Consider the following 21,787-nt stretch of genomic DNA (forward strand, 5'->3'; position numbering starts at 1 on the left):
TCAGTCGAACGGACAAGCTGAAATATCCAACCGGGAAATCAAACAAATATTAGAAAATACTGTCAATACAAACCGGAAGGATTGGGCTATAAAGTTGGATGATGCACTGTGGGCTTATAGGACCGCATTCAAGACGCCTATTGGGATGTCTCCCTATAGGTTGGTTTTTGGTAAAGCCTGTCACTTGCTGCTGGAATTGGAGCATCGAGCATTTTGGGCAGTTAAGAAGTTGAATTTTGATTTGAAAGCATCTGGCGATGAAAGAAAACTACAGTTAAATGAAATGGAGAAGTTCCGCAATGATGCTTATGAAAATGCCAAGATTTATAAAGAACAGACCAAAAAGTGGCACGATAAGCTCATTGTACGAAAGGAACTAAAACCAGGACAACAAGTAATCTTGTTCAATTCCCGTCTAAAGTTGTTTCCTGGTAAGTTGAAATCGCGTTGGTCAGGTCCATTTTTGGTGGAGACAGTGTATCCTCATGGAGCGATCGAGCTAAAATGCAGTGATGGGAGGACTTTCAAGGTGAACGAGCAAAGAGTTAAGCCATACTATGGAAATGAAGTAAGGCACCTTGACAACATTCCTTTGGGTGGATCAACTTGATATATAGACTGATGGTAGTCAGGCTGATGACGTTAAACCAAGCGCTTATTGGGAAGCAACCCAAATTTTTGTTTTTCTTTTGCATTTATATTTCGGTGTTGATTTTATTTTTGTATCATGTTATTTTTTGTAGTGTATTTTTGATATAATGTGTGCTTATATCTTCCCAAAATTTAATGAATCCCATTTGTTTTCTTTTCAAGACTGAAAATTTGAGAAAAAAATATTTTTTGACGAAACAGGAGTGCACCCGCGGTACAAGCACACCGCAGCCGTGCTCAGGAGTGCCGAAGCATCACCTCACCCGCGATGATAACTAGAGCGCACCCGCGCTGAGCTGCCGAATGCACACCGCACCAGCGGCTTTACATATATGCCGCACCCGCGCTGCACAGCCGAACATACACCGCACCTGCGGTACCATGCATACCGCACCCGCGGTCGTGCCTTTTTAAAACAGAATCGGGCATTCTTAACCATTATCGAAGAACACAACTCAAGAACACCCTCTTCCATTTCAAAATCCCTACTCACGAAGACAATTTTCCCACTAAATTTTTGTTATTCCTTCAACAAATTCACCACTACAAACTACATAGCTTCACTCATTCCATCAAATATCACATTCCTTTCCACCAAATTCAACATAAAACCTAGGGTTGAAAAGGGGCTCGAAAATTTCTTCAAGAATTTGAACAAATCTTTGTTTTTGTTCTTCAAGAAACAATTCAACACACTCAAGGTGAACAAATTCATCTCATATTTGTGAAAAATTCGAATTTGTTGGTGATAGTTGCTATGGAAGAAAAAAAATTCATTTGGTGAAGCACATTCTTGATTTTGGGGATATTGTGATTGATTGTTTTGTACATTGTTGAGGTGTGGATATTGTGAATATTAGTTTGGGGGAGTGCAATAATACTTGAATTTTGAGAATTGGGTTGAAGTAAAGTTGGTGTTTGAAAGGTGTTCGACACAATGCCTCCAAGAAGAAAACAATCTAAGGGGGCATCATCTTCATCAACTGTGAATTACGATGCAAGTCGGTTTTATGATGAGAAGGCGGATGAGCAATATGGCAAAATTTTGAATAAAAGCATTGTCAAAGAAAGGGGATTTGATATGAGTATCCTCGATCCGAAATTGGGATAATGCTTACATCTCGACATTGGGAAGAATTTGGCAGGCAGCCACAAGATGCTGTCATTTCATTGGTGAGAGAGTTCTATGCTAACCTCAAGGTTAGGTATGATCGGTTGACAGTGTTTGTGCGAGGAAAATGGGTATCCTTTGATGCACATACAATTAACACGTTATATGGTATCCCTGGAATCATGCACGACGAATATGAAGAATACAAGAACGAGCATGTTGATTATAATAGTATTCTTCAAACAATTTGTATACAGGGAGCTGAGTGGAGAATGAGGGACGATGTGCACATCAGCCTAGCGAAGTCTGATCTGAAGACTGTTGCGAAACATTGGTATTCATTCATTTCTGCTAGGATCAAGCCTGCCGAACACACCACTACCGTCATCAAGGAGAGGGCTATCCTCACATTTTGCATTATGACAGGGAAGGCAATTGATTTAGGTCAATTGCTTCAGCATGCGATACTTGATTATGCAAGAGGTAACTCTCCGAGTGGACTTCTCCACCCCTCTCTCATCACTATTTTATGCCAACATGCGGGAGTGACTTGGGCAGCGAACAAAGAATTGTTGAAGCCAAAGAATGAAATTTTGGTTATTCAACCATTTGTGGGAGTCGGAGGTGATCAAGCTGCACCACGTAGAGCTGAAAGGGAATTCAATAGGAGAGCTGCAGAGAGACGTGCCCAAGCCCAGGATCAAGAACCACCACCGCAACACAGGCAGAGGAGAGATAGATTGACTCAGTTGGAAGAGGATATGCGAGTTCAACGCCAAGAGATGGATGCTTTTCGGTATAGGACCGATACATTCATGGGGTATATGATGGATTTCACATCGGTCTTGGCTCAGCAATTTCCATCTGCTTCCACTTCTGGTCATCCATTTCCACCTCCTCCACAGTGGCCACCCGTTTACCACCCGCCGGAGTTCTAACCTCCCCACGACGACGAAGATGAGGATGATGGCAATGACCACTGACGGTCGTTGCCCAGTGTATGTGTATTCTCCTAATTTTCATGCTTATTTACATCGAGGACGATGCACATGTTTAAGTTTGGGGGAGATTTAGTTTATTTGGTGTGTTTAAATTTTTTGTGTTTTATTTTATTTTATTTGGTGTGTTTATTTATTTAGGTTATTTTGTGTGTTTTTAGTCATGAAATTTTTTTATTTCGAATTGGCCAATGATGAAAATATTTTTTTGAATTGAAAAGAAAGGTCATGCATTATATTCATGTTAATCGATCAATTTGAAAAATTTAGAGAATAATAATGAGAATTGGTAAGTTTGAGACTTATAATTTCTATAAAACTTTGTGATTTTCATTGGATATTAAAATAAATTTTTTGCAAACACATAAATGATTGAGGCAATCTTTGATTTTATTTGGGCCATTTATATTGTTCATAAACATTCATTTGAAGCCCTTTTGAGCCTATATGAACAAAGAATTGTGTTTTTGAAATTCCTTGGAAGACAAGCACTTTTCTTTTTGAATATATATGTATTTGGTTGATGCATTGAGACACCATTTTCACGATGATTAGATTCTACTCTGCGTTGGTGAATTGAGATTTTGTCTAGAACTATCCAAACAACATTCGAGGCGAAATACGGACAACTTATGATTTAGGAATGATTTAGGTGATTTTTGGATCGATTGAGCCTTTCAAGCTACCAAATAAAATTAATTTATCATTTGTCACCTCTTTGAGCTTATATGAATTTGAATGGCACACGTAAATATGTGTAAAAGACCCCCATTCGAATATTTTTTCAAGTATCCCACAATTACCAACCTTTTGAATATCTTATACAATTATTTCCTACCTTCTCAAGGGAGTAAGAATTCAAAAGATTAAAGAAAGTAATATTCTCCTACAAAATAAAACAAAAGAAAAAAATGAATGATTATACATTGATGAAGTTGGAGAAAAAGGGGAGAAAAAGAGATGAAATGAATAAAGAAAAAAAATGGAGATAAAAGAAATAGTGGAGTTTGCAAAAAGAAATGAAATTCAATTTACTCCCTTATTTGAACTCCTAATCTTTATTTGTAGCCATGAACCAAGGCCTAACATTACAACCATTTAAAATCCTATTAACCTAGTCATAGTTGTCCAATATATTAGTGGAGAGTGAGTGGGAGGATCTAGCCTATGAACAATCGATAAACACTTTCATTGAGTAAGAATCTTGATCAATTTTACACACACCTCATTGCATCAAATATTTATTGGGTATCCATTTCTTGAATGAATATTGCTTTGAACCCAATCTTTACCGAAAAAGACCTTGTGATGTGTGTTTGTAAAAATTTGAAATCAATTGAAAATGATTTGAAACATGGTTGAAGAGATTAGAAGTTAAGAGAATTAACCGATCACATGATTTTATCCGGATGAACAAGTGGTTGAATTGATGTGAATTGTGAATGCATGAAAAGTTTTAAATTTATCTTGAGGCCAAGTTCTATAAAATATTTCATGATTTGTTTGGGTGTTTTTGTTATTTTGTTTTGCTCGGGACTAGAAAAATCTTAAGTTTGGGGGAGTTTGATAAGTGCAATTTATTGTACTTTTATTACTTGTTTTTAACTTGGAATTTTGTGATTCTTGAGCAGGTTTTATTTGATTTGTTGTTGTTTTTGTTATTGTAGTTTGGAAGCTTAGACATGAGAGTTTGGAGTAGTATAGTGATGAATTAGAAGGTGCAAAGAACAACATTTGACGAAGCAGGACCGCACCCGCAGCCCCTAGCACACCGCACCTGCGATGCAAAGCCGAAGCATGACCGCACCCGCGGTCTCACACGCTGGAAAGGAGGAATTTTGCCGAACGTACACCGAACCCGCGGTCCTACTCTTATCGCACCCGCGGTCGTGCACCAACAGCATTCCGGAAATTCTGAAACTTTGTGGACTTTGAATAAAAGTAAAGGAAAATGGTGTGCTACGTGGGGAATCTGGTCTGGACTATAAAAGGATGCTCTTATTCATCATCTAGGTCATATTGAGGAGCAAGAAAAAGGGTGGAGGCTACAAGGAAAGGATTGAAGATCAAGCTCATCTTCTTCAACAAAGTTCTTGCACACTTTTGGACAAAAAACTTCATACACTCCAAAACTCTTGTTCTAAGTTCTTCTTTCTTTATTTTTACTTTTATTTGATATGTCTTGTTTAAGATTTATGTGTTGTTGTGTTATTTGTATTATTATGAACTAAATATTAATTCTAGAGGAATGATGGAACAAAACTAGAAACCATGTGTTGAAATTTATAATTTATGCTATATAAGTTTCCTTTCTTGTTCATTTGTATTTTTCCAATCTTAATGCTTTCATTTTATTGGCCATATCTTGAATGATTTGTATGTTTATAAATTATCACTTGGAAAAGGGAATTTATAAACAAGAAAGGAAAAAATACATCGATGGTATTTATATAGTTCGGGAGGACATATCTTGCTATTGAAGCCATTAAAAGAATTTAGTGCTTATTGTGTTATTTAATTATAGATTGTTGACAGGGATGTTACAATCTTTTGTTAGATAATTAGTATCTACTTAGCACTCGGGAGAGGGAGTAGATAATTATAGAATTTTTGGTTAATGAATAAGAAGGACAATTATAATATAGCTACACAAAATAGCACATGGTGGATAGTTGCGTGAAGTCAGACCTCTAGATCTTTTATTCCATTGTTCAACTTTGTTTGGTATTACAATTAAATTTATTTTCAATCTAGTTATTGGTATAAACAAATCTATCAATTGATTATTCTAAATAAAATCGAAACTATTTTAATTACAAGCATTAATATAAATTTAGAAAGACATTCCTCATGGGATCGACACTTGTACTCAAAATTACATTTTACTATAACTTGACGTCGTGCGCTTGCGAGCAATCAAGAAAACACGCAACACTTCTCATATAAGTTAACTAATTAAACCTATTATATTCCAAATCAAATGACGTGACTGTCTGCTAACTCATGGTGAATTTCAGTTTATAACGTGGACACATTTTTAACCGCTCAAAATTGTACACACGCTTATAGCACACGTACACACTTTGCTTTTTCAAAATTTCTACGGACTGACACGTGTCCAGAATTTGAATAGTCACGTACATATGTACCATTACCCGCTTCATTTCAATTTCACCTTACAATTATCCACAAATTTTTGAGAGCAAGAACTATTCTATTCTTCAATTTCGTTTCAGGAACTCACTCACTTATCAATGGCAACCAAAATTCCCGCTTTTATGCTGAACGCTATGGCTATCAACTTTGGATCCATCTTATCCTTCGGCGATGCTGAAGTCATGAAGGTATTTCAGAAACTTGAAACTGCTGGACTCAGAACAATTTTGGGACAATCCTCACAGGACATCTATCCCAAAGAACTTCAGGATTTCTACTCCACCGACATGGTTGATTCTGAGGGTAACATTAATTCTACTGTCAATGGTCAGTTGCTGGCCATCTCTGAAGACTCTCTGGGGGAATTATTTTCTTTACCATATGATGGTTTGGCACAACTTTCAAATGTTAAAGCATCTGATATTGAAGAGATGCAAACCCTTCTCTCTGCTGATGGACGGAAGATTAAGGTTTCCGATCCTAAGAAGGAACTGAAGCATGAAGTTCAGTTGCTTGCTCATGTAGTTGCTAAAGGGCTTTTGGCAAAAGCTGGATCATTTGCTGCCCTCACCTTGGAGAATTTTCAAGCCATTTCTGTTATTATGGCTGATCGCAAACTCAACTGGAAGCACCTTATCTTTAACACTCTGAAGAATATGTTTCTGTCTTCAAAACAATCCAAGGGTTTTGCTGTATAAATCAGTTATCTGTTGAAAGTGAAAGGATTAGTGGCTGATGATTCTGAAAGGTCATCGAAATTTAAGGTGTTTAATGCAAAGAACACGATGCCACTCAAAACCAAAATGGACATAACTCCTGCTCAGTTAGTGCAAATCAAACAGGAGATTGGGACTCAGTTAGCAGCTCCTAAATCAGTTAAGAAGGACAAAACGTTGGCTCAACTGAAGGTCGCCAAAAGAAAATTAGTGTTGAGTGCATCTGAGTCAGAGAAGACTCCATCCCCTCAGATTGCGAAGAAACCAAAAACCCAAAGGGTTAAAACAACTTCGGAGGTATCCATTCCTACTGATGCAATGATTTCTACAACTGATTAGCAGCCTATAGAAGCAGTTCCTCTGCAGATCATTCCACAAGAAGCTTCAATTGGTACCAAAAAGGAATCAGTTAGAATCAAAGCTCCTCTGATTCAGATCTCTCGTCCTACTGGTATGGCACCTGCTAGACCTAAAGGCATAAAATTTGTAGAGCAGGTGGAATCTACTCGAACTGGATTGAAAATTCCTCACATCATGAGTACTGATAAAGGGAAATGGAAGTTGATTGAAGAGCCCAGATCCTCTAACCCAATTCAGACTCATATTGACCTTGTATGGGCAAAGGTTAACAGTTTTGCTACTTCAAAAATTAAGTTCTATGATGCTTGGATAGCCTATCGCACTGAAGTTTTTGCCAAGCAATTGAAGAAGAAGTCCGAGCTGAGCAAATTCATCAAACTGGAGGCCTTTGTCCTCAGGACAGTCAAAGCTGCCTCAATTGCTCAAGCTATGGAGAGGAAGAGTTATCTATTTGATCAGACGAGAGCGAAGAAGTTGGCTCAAATTGTTGCCAAGCTAAAGACCAACTACTTACCTACAAGCCCTACTGCCTACGCTGATCAAGCTGTAATTACTCAGCTAGACACTGATCTTATAGGGCTACTATCTCAAATCAAGTTTTGGGAATTGAATCAAGAATTGGTTCTCCATCAAGGAGATTCAGATGATGACGACGAGGAAATATTTGAAGAAGCATCCTCTGACAAAACAGAACCATCATCAGCTTTAGTCATTGTTCCAACTGAAGTGCCAGTTCATGATAAGCCTCTTTCACCTCCTGGTGAACAACAACTGTATACTGAAGCTGAGCTCTCTTTCGCACACATTGATGAAGTTATTCAGGCCGTTGTGGAAGAATCCCAGATTAGTGCACCCGTTTCTGACAAAGTTGATCACTCTGCTGATCAAATCAATCCAGAGGTCACTTTTCCTTCAGAAGAACCTGTTCAGCCAGATCCATCTACTGATCAGGTTATCCCAACTGATGTGCCAGTTGATTCAATCGATCACCCTTTAGAGGCACCAGTTTCAGTTTTGTCACCATCTGCTGAACCAAATCCTCCTTCACCACCTCGGGATCAAGGAGAAATCACTGCTGCTGATACTTCAGTTCGAGATGCTGCTGAAACAATCTCAAATGATCAAGCCTTGATAATTTCTGAACTTACTACAAGTGAACCAAGCACTTCTCGACAGTCTCATCCTGCATCTTCATCAGATTTTGATATTATTTTTGAAGAAGTTCAGCATATGCAGGACAGTATGAGTCAAATGATTACTGCCATCTCCAAGATTCAAAACACGCAATTATCGCATACTCTGAAGTTGGACGATAATCAGCAGTCTTTACAAAATCAGAAGGATATAAAATCTGCTGTTACCGCTCTTTCATTTGCAGTTAAAGATATTCAGAAAAATAGAGGAATTTTTTCAAGTCTGACTGCCACTCAAGACTCTATTAACCAACGAGTCGACAGTGCGGAGTCACTTGTATCAAGAAAAATCGAATTGCTACAAGTCACTATGTCTACTGCTATCGATAACATTTCATCCTCTGTCAAGCTCCTTTCTACTGATGTTCGGAAGCTATCTCTCAAGATGGAGCTGTTTGACAAAAAAGGGGAAAAGATCAAGGAGATCTTAGAACAGCAGAAGAAACAATAAGAGCAATATCTATTGTATTTATTTGAAGAAATGTGAATTCAGTTGATTCAGTTAACCGACATCTTATTTTATCTACTTTGAATTCAATCAAGTATCTTTCACTATAGTTTTGTCAAACACCTATAAAGGGGGAAATTGTTGGAAACGAAATTCCTGCGTTTGACAAAAGATTTACCAACTGAATCCAGCAACTGAATTTATTTATTTGAAGAAATGTGAATTCAGTTGATTCAGTTAACCGACATCTTATTTTATCTACTTTGAATTCAATCAAGTATCTTTCACTATAGATTTGTCAAACACCATAAAGGGGGAAATTGTTGGAAACGAAATTCCGGCGTTTGACAAAATATTTACCAACTGAATCCAGCAACTGCATTTGACTAACTGGTCGACGTAACTGAACACGTCATCAGTAAACTGATCGCTACAACTGAAGTCTATTCCATCGTCAACTGATCTTTACCAGCTGATCTCTCAGCGGTACACATCATCAGTTGAAAGCGACAACCGACAAATAGTACATCTATCTACAACTGATAGTGGCTCGCCGCATTTCAGAATGAACAATGTACGATTGTCAGAATATATCGACGTGGCAATCAACGGTTAGAATATTCAAATATCTTTAATGTGACCGTTGAGAGGGAAGTCTATAAATAGTCGAAGACAGCAGCTGAAGAACACCCGACTCTCAGTTATCTTATCTTACTTGCTGTTACGCTGCAAAAATATCCACTTACATTCAGAAATCAGGCTCAGGCTTATCAGTTATATCAGTAGTATTCTAGACTACGCTCTTGAGCTTATATAGCACTTTGTAATCGATTGATAAATTTTTTAAGTTGTGCTAAGATCAGTTACGATCTGTAAAAGTGTTGTATACTCAGAGTTTCAGTATTGGCAAAGTGATAAGTCCAAACTGAAGTGGGTCAGTACACCTTTTTGTATTTGATCAAATTCTTTTAGTGAATATCCTATCTTCGTGATAGAAGGGGTGACGTAGGAGTTATTCAAGTCTCCGAACATCCAGAAACAAATTGTGGTGTTATTACTTTCAGTTATCATTTTCAGTTAGATACTCTATCTTTCAGACAGTTAGTTTTTCACAACTATTTATTAAGTTTAACTGATTGTTATTGACCGAAGGGATATTTAGATTAAGTTTGTAATACAACTGAAATCAGTTTGTCGAAGAATAATTTTAATTGAGCAGTTTTTATTCAACCCCCCTTCCAAACAATCTTCACCCGATTCACCGATCCTTTCATGGAACATTTTAAGGATTTTGGTAATTTTCAGGTAAATTCTAGAGGTCCATGGGTGGAACGATAATTTTCGGGTTCCCAAGGGCAAAATGGGTGAGACCCTGGGTGAGATTTTGGTCAAGACAGTGCCCTGAGCACAAATTTATGATATTTTAAATGTTTATGCATCATGTTTATGATTTTAATGAAATTGTGATAATTACGGTGCATGCTTGGTTTAAAGGAAAAATTACGTATATGCATGCTTTTGATTAAGTGATGAATATGATGACATGTTTTGAAAGAAGTGATTTAGTTGTGACTAACACGATAACATGTAAGGCTAGGACTCAGTGGGCGGGTAATGTCGTCGCTGATGATCCTCACCGCCGGGAATCGCGGTTACATGTAGATGGATCTATCGACTAACATTATGACATGATGCTACGAAAGTCACAGCTAATGAACGGAATTCAAATTAAGATTTTAACATGTATATGCTGATATGATGATACATGCTATTACCATGTTTTGACAGGTTACGGTTACATGTACGATATGATGACATGATGAGACATGCTTTGACACGTTACGATTTTACACGACACGCTTATGTTCACGTTTTTAAGCTCATGATATGTATGTTCATTATGCTATTTTTCACTGTTTTGTTCTACGTATATGTACTCGTTATCTCTGGTACAGGTGTGTTGAGTCTTTAGACTCATTAAGATTGTGTGATGCAGGTGAGCATTTTGAGCAGGAGACAGGAGATGCTGAACTTTGAGTAGGCAGCCCTGGTGCGGTGACATAACCCGAGGACCGCACGTTTTTCCGCATATTGAGTTATGAGTTTTGAGAGGAGTTAAACAGTTTTTATACATTGAGGATATTTCAATTTTTACACGTTTACGTTTATGTTGATTTTGGATGAAGTTGATTATTTTTAACTGCGCTACTTTTATTGGCAAATAAATACGAATGTTAAATGTAATTTTGTAATCGTGAGCTTTTAAAAAAAATATTTCCGCCCTTTCAAAACGGTAGACGTTTCAATAGGTGCACTAGGGTTCGGCTCGCGTTTGTGCAGAAAAATCCAACAACTTTCAGGTGATGTTCGAGAGTCTTAAGTGGTCTGTTCTAGGTGGTTTAAGGGCTGGTAGGGAATGGTTAAGGCTTGGTTTAAGTTTTGAAAGATTTGGTTGAGTTTCAGTTTAATTCGGATTAAAACCGAGATCTCGATCCAAGTTTAAAACGAATTATAGAAGATTTTACATGGGCTCGAGTTTACGTCTAGGAAACGAATATAAATATTTTTTGAGGTGTTTTGGGATTTTGGTTGGCTTCAGGTCGAAATTTTGAGGTCCAGGGGTCAAATGGTCAATTAGGGTTTCCAGGGGCAAAATGGTCATTTTTCACCCGGTTGAGTTAGCAGTCCTGGCAGCACCCTGATCACAAATTGACATGTTTTAAATGTACATGTAATCGCGAACATGAATTTTTATGGAATAACGAAAATACATTGCATGCTTGATTTTAAGGAAATTTACGCATGTGCATTATTTTTATAAGTGATGAATATGATGATATGTTTTGAAGGGTGTGAGTTGGTTGTGACTAATACGTACATGAACATGAACATGTAAGGCCAAGGCTCAGTGGATTGGTAATATTGTCGCTGATGTCCCTGCCGTCAGGTATCACGGTTATACGTAGATGGATCCATTGAATTAGAGTTGATACGAAAGTCACAACTAATGATATGAATTCAATTAAGGAAAATATTATGAAATGTCTACTATTTAAAATATTGCTAGAAATTTTATTTTATTTTATTTTTGTAAAATAATTTTCGAAAATAACTCAATGCATGCATTTAAAAATAATCATGCACTATTGAATAAAAAATATTGAATTTAAATATATTTAACCATGAGAAATTCCGAAACTACTGTTTAAAATAGTTCACACAAACAACATGCAAAGTCCAGACAACCATCAACTTATAAAAACGAAAGTATATAAAAATATACGTAGTTCTTCCTAATTCATAAACGTAATGTGCAGAAAAAATAAGGTCCCCGGGTTAGCGTGCGCACACCCAACTCCGCCTACTCAGTCTTCGGTGCCTCCAGTCTCCTCATCAATATACTCACCTGCATCATTCACACCTAATGAGTCTAAAGATTCAGCACACCTTAATCGTTATAACAAGTTCATATACATAACATTCAACAGTGAAAAGTGTTGTAATCAACATACATTTCATGATCTTAAAAGCATGAACTTAAACATATCGTGCAAAGCATAACGTGTCCAAAACATGTCTCAACATATGAGCATATACATATTCATTTTCTTTATTTGAATTCCGTTCATTAGTTGTTACTTTCGTATCATCGTATTAGTCAATGGATCCGTCTACATATAATCACGGTACCCGACGGCGGGGACATCAGCGACAGTATTACCCATCCACTGAGTCTTGGCCTTACATGTCATCGTATTATCGTATCATCTTATTAGTCACAACCAACTCATTTCCTTTGAAAACATGTTATCATATTCATCACTTATAAAAATCATGCATATACGTAAATTTTCTTAAAATCAAGCATGCAGCGTATTTGTAAAAGCCCGAAAATATGTACTTGAAAATTTGCGGAAAATTAAAAAAATTTCTTTTTAAATAATTAAAATGTCTCAATCATAAGTTAAACTGAAAAAATGTTTGATATTCAAAATAGCAGAGGAAGAAATCTAATGTTTGCGAAATAATGACTTAAAAATAATTCAGCAACATAAAAACTTGATTTGAATTAAAAATAATAAATGCTGAAATGAGGTCCTCGGGTTCAAATACTGCCGACCCAAGCCAGCTCACTGGTCTCCTCCACTCCTAGAAAGTGTGATGTGCTTTCGGAACAATCAAGTCTAGTGAGCCTAAAGACTCAGCATGCATATATCGTAAATAACGAATAAATAATCACTACAACAAATTTGACATTCAACCACACACAAAAGACAACGGTTTTTTTAAAAAAACCGTTGTCTTTTCCTTTTTAACAACGGTTTTAGAAAACCGTTGTTAAAAAGCAGCAAACGACAAAGGTTTTGTAAATCCGTTGTCGTTGATCCTCAAAAACACGCTAAAAAACCGTTGTCTTTTAGCGTGTTTCTTTGGAGAAACGACAACGGTTTTTTTGAACCGTTGTGGATTAGCGTTTTTTTTTGGCGAAAAGACAACGGTTTTCGTGAACTGTTGTGGATTAGCGTTTTTTTTCGGAGAAATTACAACGGTGTTAGAGAGCCGTTGTTAAAAATTGCGACGGTTTTAACAGAAAACCGTCGCTATTAGCGACGGGTTTAGTAAAACCGTCACAAAGTTTAATATAGCGACGAATTACAAACCGTCGCTAATTTTAAATCGGCGACGGTTTTAGAAAATCCTGTCGCCGATTCAAAACTAGCGCCGGTGTTGAAACCGTCGCCGATTTGCATCATAAACCGTCGGTACCTGTAATGTTATAATTCGCACTTGCAATAAAAGGGAGATAAAAAGAGGAGTATATACCCGCGCTACGTCTCTCTCTTCCCCCTTCCAAAATCCCTAGCCGACGAGGAACAAGTGATTTCACAAATACACAAGTAAATCAAAACTCACACTCAAATCTTCTTCTCTTTAATCTATCTCCAATCCCTCCACATCTCCAACAAGGTACGTCGTTATGCTTTTCGGCTTCTGATGCTTATTTGTACAGGTATGCATTTTCCTGTGTAATTAGTGTTTTTTTTTCGTTTTCCTTTATTATTTTTTGATTGATTTTGTTTCCATTCTTGCGGGTTTACTGTAATGGTGAGCATGCTTCATTTTCATTTCTCGTGGGGGTTTCAATGGTGAAGATCAATGCGGAATGTTACAGCAGACAAAAATATCTCTACCATGACATAGAGCAGACGTTTGGTGACTAACGTCTAAGGTAGGTAGTCATTTTTCATTTTCATATTAGAAGTTTGCAGCTGACTTGAGTGAGGAAAACATGGGTAAATGAATATATTTTTTAGGCTATAATCTTATTCTTAGGTTATTAACTACACCGATCCAGGGAAAAAAGCAACTCAAATGGTAAATAACTATGTATGATTTTATTGGGTGTGGAGATAGTAGAGGGTGTGAATTATGTCTGTTGAGCTGATCATATTAGGTTTTTTTTATAAAAAAATAAGACAGAAGCTGTGATCATTTACTAAAATTGTACCACTGCTGCTGCAGATGTATGTTGTCCTAATGGCCACAGATATATATTTTGATGCTCTTAATGGCCACAGATATATCAAACATTCCTAGCTCGTTTTGATGCTCTTAATGGCCACAGATATATATTTTTCCTTTAACATTGAACAAGATGTGTTCAAGTTAATCAAACAGGGTTTGGAATTTCGAATATTGGAGAACATTTACTTACTTAATCAGGCTCTAATTCTTCTAGCTACAGTTACTTATATTATTTGGTCAATCTGAGGGTAAATCATGATAACTATTCAGAGATATAACATACACCAGCTACTGACATGTTGTATAATATTGATTTTTATATGGGATTTCTGTATATGTTAATAAATTTTGTGATGCATGTTGTACCAAAATTTGAACAGATCTCAAACTCCATCTCGAGGATGTGTTGAGTTTCTTGATAAAGAAATCTTGAGGATTTTATTTGAGATGCATGTGATATAACGTGAATTTGATAAAGAAATATATATTCTTGAATTTGAAATAATGTCATAAAATAACGTGAATTTTAATGTTTGATTGCAGGTATTTTGACTAGTATTTTCCGCGATAGAACAATTTCAAAGATGTCAAGCTATCACGAGCAAGCTTCTTTGATGCGGATTTGAGCGGTATGTTTCTGCATATTTACGAAATAATTACAACTCTTTTGAACACCAACTTAATAGTATTTTTACAACTGTTTTGAAGGATTTGACTCATTGTTGGTTGCTTAGTTGTACGTATAATGGACAAAGATTGGATGTCAAAGAACAGGTTGTCACATGAATATGAGGTTGGGGTGGAGTATTTCTTGCAGTTTGCATCGCGAAACGCTAACAATCCGAATGCAATGCCTTGCCCATGTGCAAAATGTGGTAATCTAAAGACGAAAGATATTGACACTATAAGGGCTCATTTGTGTTGTAATGGTATAGATTTAACATATCATACATGGATTTGGCATGGCGAAAGATATAAGTTCGGGAACTAAATGAATGATAGTGATCGAGTAGGGCAAGATGAACGCAAATATTTTACCGAGGAACCTATAAGTATGGTACATGGTGCATATGATAGTTATGCTAAGAATCCAAACCAATTCCATAAGCTACTTGAAGATGCCGAGAAACCTTTATATCCTGGATGTGTTAAATTTACAAAGTTATCTGCACTTGTGAAATTATACAACTTGAAGGCAAAATATAGTTGGAGTGATAAAAGTTTCACTGATTTACTTGGTTTGTTTGGGCAAATGCTTCCAGATGACAATGAATTACCTTTATCTTTGTATGATGCAAAGAAAAGCTTATGTGCTTTAGGGATGGATTATGTGAAAATTCATGCTTGTCCTAATGATTGTATCTTATACCGGAAGGAGTATGAGGATTTTACCAGTTGCCCTATTTGCGGGATATCAAGGTGGAAGTTGGGTCAAAAATCTACGATAAATGGAGGAGTTCCTGCAAAGGTCCTTTGGTACTTCCCACCTATTCCCAGATTTCAAAGATGGTTTCAGAAGAAGGTGATATCTAAGGAGTTAACTTGGCATGCTGATAAAAGAATTCGTGATGGATACTTGCGTCATCCGGCTGATGCACCCTCTTGGAAAGTAGTGGATCACAACTGGCCAAATTTTGCTTCCGAGCCAAGAAATCTAAGATTGGCCATATCAGCAGACGGCATGAATCCACATAGTTCGATGAGTTCTGCATATAGTTGTTGGCCAATTGTGATGATCACTTACAACCTTCCTCCAACTTTGTGTATGACGAGAAAATTTATGATGCTCACTTTGTTGATTTCTGGTCCCAAACAACCGGGAAATGATATTGATGTCTACTTGGCACCTCTAATTGACGACTTAAAATTTTTATGGGATAATGGTGTTGATACATATGATGCATATCGAAAAGAAATGTTCGCGCTTAGAGCTGTGTTATTATGGACGATCAATGATTTTCCTGCATATGGGAACATGTCAGGTTGTATTGTTAAAGGATATCATGCATGTCCAATATGTGGTGAAGAAACATATTCGACGAGGTTGAAGCATAGTATAAAAATTGTGTATACAGCCATAGAAGGTTTCTTCCTACAAGTCATCCATATCGAAGGCAAAAGAAAGCATTTAATGGGAACCAAGAGTTTAACCTCGCACCAAAACCATTAAATGGGCATGAAGTTTTAGAAAGAGTTGAAAGAATTAATTATCGTCTGGGAAAAATGAGTGGGAAGATTCAGTTGAAGGTAGGTGATGAGAAATCATGTTGGAAAAAGAAATCTATATTCTTCGAACTTGAGTATTGGAAACATCTACATGTTCGACATGTTCTAGATGTGATGCATATTGAAAAAAATGTTTGTGAAAGTCTCATCGGTACGTTACTTGACATTCCAGGAAAAACGAAGGATGGAGTTGCAGCAAGACTAGATCTCATGGAGATGAATTTGAGGCATGATTTGATACCAAAGATGGGGGAGAAAAGAACGTATTTGCCAGCAGCTTGTTATACACTAAGCAAGTCTGAGAAAAGAAAATTTTGCAATTCTCTATTTGGAATAAAGGTCCCTACGGGTTACTCATCTAATATTAAAAATCTCGTGTCGATGAAGGACTTGAAACTTGTTGGCCTTAAGTCACATGACTATCACACTTTGATGCAACAATTGCTTCCAGTGGCCATACGTGGTGTCCTACCTAAACATGTTAGAGATACTATCACTCGGTTGTGTGGGTTCTTCAATGTGTTATACAATAAAGTGATAGATGTCTCAAAGTTGGATGAGATACAAAGAGAGATTGTGATGATATTGTGTTTACTGGAGAAATACTTTCCCCCATCTTTTTTTGATATAATGATTCATTTGACCGTTCATCTTGTACGCGAGATAAAATTGTGTGGACCGGTTTGGTTTAGGCATATGTATCCATTTGAAAGATTCATGAAGATATTGAAAGGCTATGTGAAAAATCACAATCGGCCTGAAGGGTGTATAGCCGAACGTTATATTGCTGAAGAGGCTGTGGAATTTTGCTCGGACTACATGTCTAGTGTAGATACAATTGGTATCCCATCAATGCATCGGAGAGTACAACTCACTAAGCCTCTGTCTGGTTCAGTAATGCACTACACTAGTGACGATGAGTTGAATCAAGCACATCGTTATCTACTGGAAAATGATGTTGACGTTGAGCCTTATATCGAGTAATTTCTTGACTTAGTAATAATTTTTTGCTATTCTTTTACATTCAATTGGTTAACTTATCCTTAAACATTTCATCAGGGAACACATGACATTTTTGGATGCAAAATTTTCCCATAAAGCAAAGTCCAAAAGGTGGTTACAAGATGAGCATAACCGAACCTTTATTAACTGGTTACGTGATACTGTAAGTTGTCTAAATATCGGTATCATGGAGTTTTTTTAAAACTTAGGGTTAAATTTTAGCACTTTGTGAAATATAGGTTGCAAGTGCAGTTGGCAATTCCACTCGTGAAATTTCAGAAAGATTGAAGTGGGTAGCGCGCGGACCTAGCAAACAAGTGTTAAAGTACTCTAATTATTTGATTGATGGGGTCACTTATCATACAAAAGAGCGAGATGATGTACGAGTTGTGCAAAATTCCGGAGTAAGCTTAGTGGCAACAACAATGCAAGTCGCTAGTGCAAAGGATAAAAATCCAGTTGTGTCAGACATGATTTTAATGGAGTTCTTCAAGAAATATGGGAACTTGATTACCAAATGTTTCAAATTCCAATGTTTAAATGTAATTGGGTTGAGAATATTAACGGTATTAAAGTTGATGATCTTGGTTTCACGTTGGTAAACCTGCAGAGAATTGGATTCAAGTCCGACTCTTTTATCTTGGGCAGTCAAGCAAAGCAGGTGTTTTACATTGAAGATCCTTAAGATCCTGCATGGCATGTTGTACTTGCAAGTCCCACAAGAGAGTATATTCACTACATGAATGGTGATGAATTGGAGAATGATGTATCCCACTAGCGGGATAACACTGAGGATTTGAAAGAACCACCTACTGGGTTTGGTATTGCAAGAGATGATTGGAGTTCATTTGTAATCAGTCGCTTGTCTGATGACTTCATGGTAAGATTCTAAATTTGAGATTTTCAAATTAGTAGACCACAACAAATTATTTCTATTGACATATGATATATGTGGGCAATTTTCAATTAACTAGAAATTGCGTGATGAACAAAAGAATAGAAGAAAGCAAAACATATACCCCCATCGTATGTCTCGCAAAGGATATGCACGTTTCGCCGACGAAATAGTAAGTTTGAGAAACTGAGTTAATCTCGGAAATTTTACTAAGTCCATGCTATGTGATTTTTAAATTTGTTGATACCGTGCATATTGTTTGTAGGCAGCTGAGTTATGTGACGATGATGATATAAATCGAGCAATTATGTGGAAGAAAGGACGGGTCAATAGGAAGGGTGAATATGAAGGCGATGAGTTGAAATCGGCAATAGAAAAGATTGTAAGCAAACAATACATGAAAATGAATAATTTTTATTCATTACAACTGTTTTTAGTAATTATCTTGTTCTTTTGTGCATGACAGGATGGTTATGTGCAACAAAAAATCGAGGGTACGTTGCAATATGAAGAGGGAAAAAATGATATACTTACGAAAGCACTGGATTCATATGAACATTCTGGTCGTGTGAGAGGTGTTGGAGGTCATATCACTCCAAGCATCTACTTTAGTATTGGTAGAGTATGGAAGAGTCCTTTTGGTGATGGACATATACTTCTTAATCAGACAAAGGAGTTGATGGAGGCGAAGATATTAATGTCAGAACAAGATGCACGCATCGCAGAACAAAATGCACGCATATCAGATCAAGATGCACGCATACAGCGCCTTGAAGAAATGTTCAAAAAGGCTGCAAGCAACTTTGACATTGAAGAAAAAGGTAGTTGCTCAGTAAAGTTGAATCCCATGAGTCACGATAAAAACAAGAAGAGTGTTTCAAACTATGCAAATTCGCATGATGATGACATCAAAACTTTGAGCATTGTTGAGTTTTTGCAGGTATCTGATTATTGCAATTGTCCATGACTATGATTTGTATCAATTTATAACATGATTATTTGTCTTCTAGGGGAAGGCGGTTGCATTGACAGTGGACTGTAGGACAAATACAGTTGCCTACGGCACAATTATCCATGTCAATGCGGATGAGAAATTATTTCATGGTGTTCCATCACCCATTCCTTGCATGCACGTTGCCATTGATAGTGCTGTGGACGAATTAGCACATTTGCCATTTCCGATTCCTCACGAATGTGCTACTGTTGGTGATGCTGTTGGAGCCCATGTAGCTTGGCCAGCACAATTCGTAGTAATTCAAGATGAGGTAAATGTCAATTTATATTTAAATTTAAAGTATCCTAAAAAATTCAATATTGCATCTAACATGTGTACATTTACAATGTTTAGAAGCCTCAAAAGAAGAAAAATGTGGACCACAGAAATAAGATTGGTTTGTCTTCAAGTGTGCCAAGATCTTTGCATATTCTGTACTGTTATTGTAAACGTGCTCTAACCGATGAACAAAATTTATCACTGTCTGTTGATCATGATTTGTTTGACGAGAGTTACGAACTATTTCTGCACCTTGAAGACATCATTCCTTTCTACAGTTTGGATCCAATATCTGCCAACTGTATAGTTGTGTACATGTGGTAAGTCTTCTTCTTTTGTTTGTTAACCACTTAAGCTGTATAAACTTAATTAATTTATCATATTCACATTTTCTGTTGGAAATTGTAGGCATCTGTATAAAAAGATGAAAGAAGACAACAAGACTGACAAGTTCAGATTTGTCAATCCACACACGATCCCATACATGCCATATGTATCCAAACTTGAAAAAAACGCAAAAATCGAACACTTGAACGAAAGAGCAAGTGTTTTGGCAGAAAGACTAAGTGTTTCATCAACAAATCAACTATTTTTAGTGCCGCATAATGTTGGGTGAGTCAAAATTACAATATCAAATTTAATTTGTTTTCTTGACATTTTATTGAATTGTATGCACTGACTATGTGTTCTGTGCATAGTTACCATTGGATTCTTACCGTCATCGATCCTTACAAGGAGATGGTTTATTTGCTGGATTCACTTGGTCATCGAAACCGTTACGATGACTGGAAATATGTGGTGGATATGTAAGTTAATATTTTGTTTTTTATATCAAATTTAATTCAGTGAATAAAACACTCATATGTTGACTGTTAATGATGTATGCAGGAGTGTAAGATTGTTTAATTCTAATAAGGAAAGGAAAGGGAAAAAACAAGCTATATGGGAAGTAGTAAAGGTATGCATGTGTACTTGTCATTAATTAACGTTTTTTTCAATTTGTGTATCAATCACTAACATTTTTTTTTTTAAATTAGGGTCCACGACAACCAGATTCGAAACAGTGTGGTTTTTATGTTATGAGATTTATGAGAGAAATGATTGAAAAAAATGCTACCAGTGAGAAGAACTCGATATATTCAATTGTAATATTCGACATATTCTCAATATTCACAAATAATTGTGTATTTCTCATTTTTCAATGTCTATTGATTGTTTTTTTACTAATATTGACATTGTGTTTTTTCACAGTTCATGAACACTGAGTATTCCAAGGAAGAGATTGATGAAGTGCGATCCGAGTGGGCGGAATGCATACAAGACTATATTTACGAATAGGTATGCCAAGTGTTGATGAAGTGCTTTGTGTTACAATGAACCAAATCAATCATTTTTCTATTTTCTTCAATAATGCAATTAACTTCTCAATGAATCAAGTTCAGCTACATGCTGTTAGCCCTTTCCCACAATAATTCAAAGCCAGTTGCTTGAAATGTCATGTGATTTATTAAAGATTAACATTTGGAGTATTGTTATCACTACATGCTGTTAGCCCTTTCTCAATGAATCAAGTTCAGCTACATGCTGTTAGCAATTTGTGTATATTGTAAATCTCTCGTATTGTTATCACGTGAATATAAATGTTATTCGTTTGTGAATTGATGTTATGACTTACTTTCGAGTATATAAATGTTTGTGTTGGATGGAAATTTTTGGGATGTTCTATTTATGCGGAGATCATGCCGAAATTTCTATTTTCCTCAGTATATATTAGTTATGACTTTATTTTCGTCTCTATGCACCATTTGTGTTAGCTGCGTATCCAATGCCTGTTTTGCTTGCAATCTCATCTCTTACATGGGTTTTTAATGGGCTTTCTATGTGTGGATTATATGCCAGGGATGAAATGGAAGGTTTTGATGCATAAATGTTGATGAGGTTTGAGGAGATCGAGGCCGATGATGACAAAAGATTGCAGTATATCCGTATTTTTTGTTTGGAAAAACTTTATATTGTGGGACTCTACTAGCTACCACATTGCCACGTTGGTGACGAACATGGATCACGGTCAATTGCAATACTGAATTCAAATTTGTAAAATTTTTGTTTATCGTTGGCATATTTTGGATGATGGATTTTGAACATAACATAGTAATGGATTTAACTTGGTAAATATTTTGTTTTCTGTTGTTATTTTTGGTTTAATTATTATTATATAGATTGTAAATTAAC

General features: G+C 36.5%; 1 protein-coding gene and 1 long non-coding RNA gene across 2 annotated transcripts; both read left to right on the forward strand.

Moving 5' to 3' along the window:
* Positions 1 to 13,438: 13,438 nt before the first annotated feature.
* Positions 13,439 to 15,975, forward strand: LOC140817023 (uncharacterized). Its single transcript, XR_012114709.1, has 3 exons — positions 13,439 to 13,863; positions 14,703 to 14,788; positions 14,868 to 15,975. It is a non-coding gene; the product is annotated as an uncharacterized lncRNA (long non-coding RNA).
* A 407-nt stretch (positions 15,976 to 16,382) lies between these two features.
* On the forward strand, positions 16,383 to 21,682 carry LOC140816099 (uncharacterized). Its single transcript, XM_073175166.1, has 16 exons — positions 16,383 to 17,365; positions 17,445 to 17,550; positions 17,627 to 17,953; positions 17,998 to 18,048; positions 18,166 to 18,267; positions 18,362 to 18,454; positions 18,548 to 18,664; positions 18,749 to 19,222; positions 19,293 to 19,547; positions 19,631 to 19,875; positions 19,964 to 20,167; positions 20,254 to 20,361; positions 20,444 to 20,513; positions 20,593 to 20,700; positions 20,807 to 20,893; positions 21,455 to 21,682. The coding sequence occupies exons 1-15, from the start codon at positions 16,383 to 16,385 to the stop codon at positions 20,891 to 20,893; spliced, it is 3,330 nt and encodes a 1,109-aa protein (XP_073031267.1). The 3' UTR covers positions 21,455 to 21,682.
* Positions 21,683 to 21,787: the final 105 nt, after the last annotated feature.

This window comes from Primulina eburnea, chromosome 16, assembly GCF_022965805.1.
Source record: "Primulina eburnea isolate SZY01 chromosome 16, ASM2296580v1, whole genome shotgun sequence".
NCBI lineage: Eukaryota > Viridiplantae > Streptophyta > Magnoliopsida > Lamiales > Gesneriaceae > Primulina > Primulina eburnea.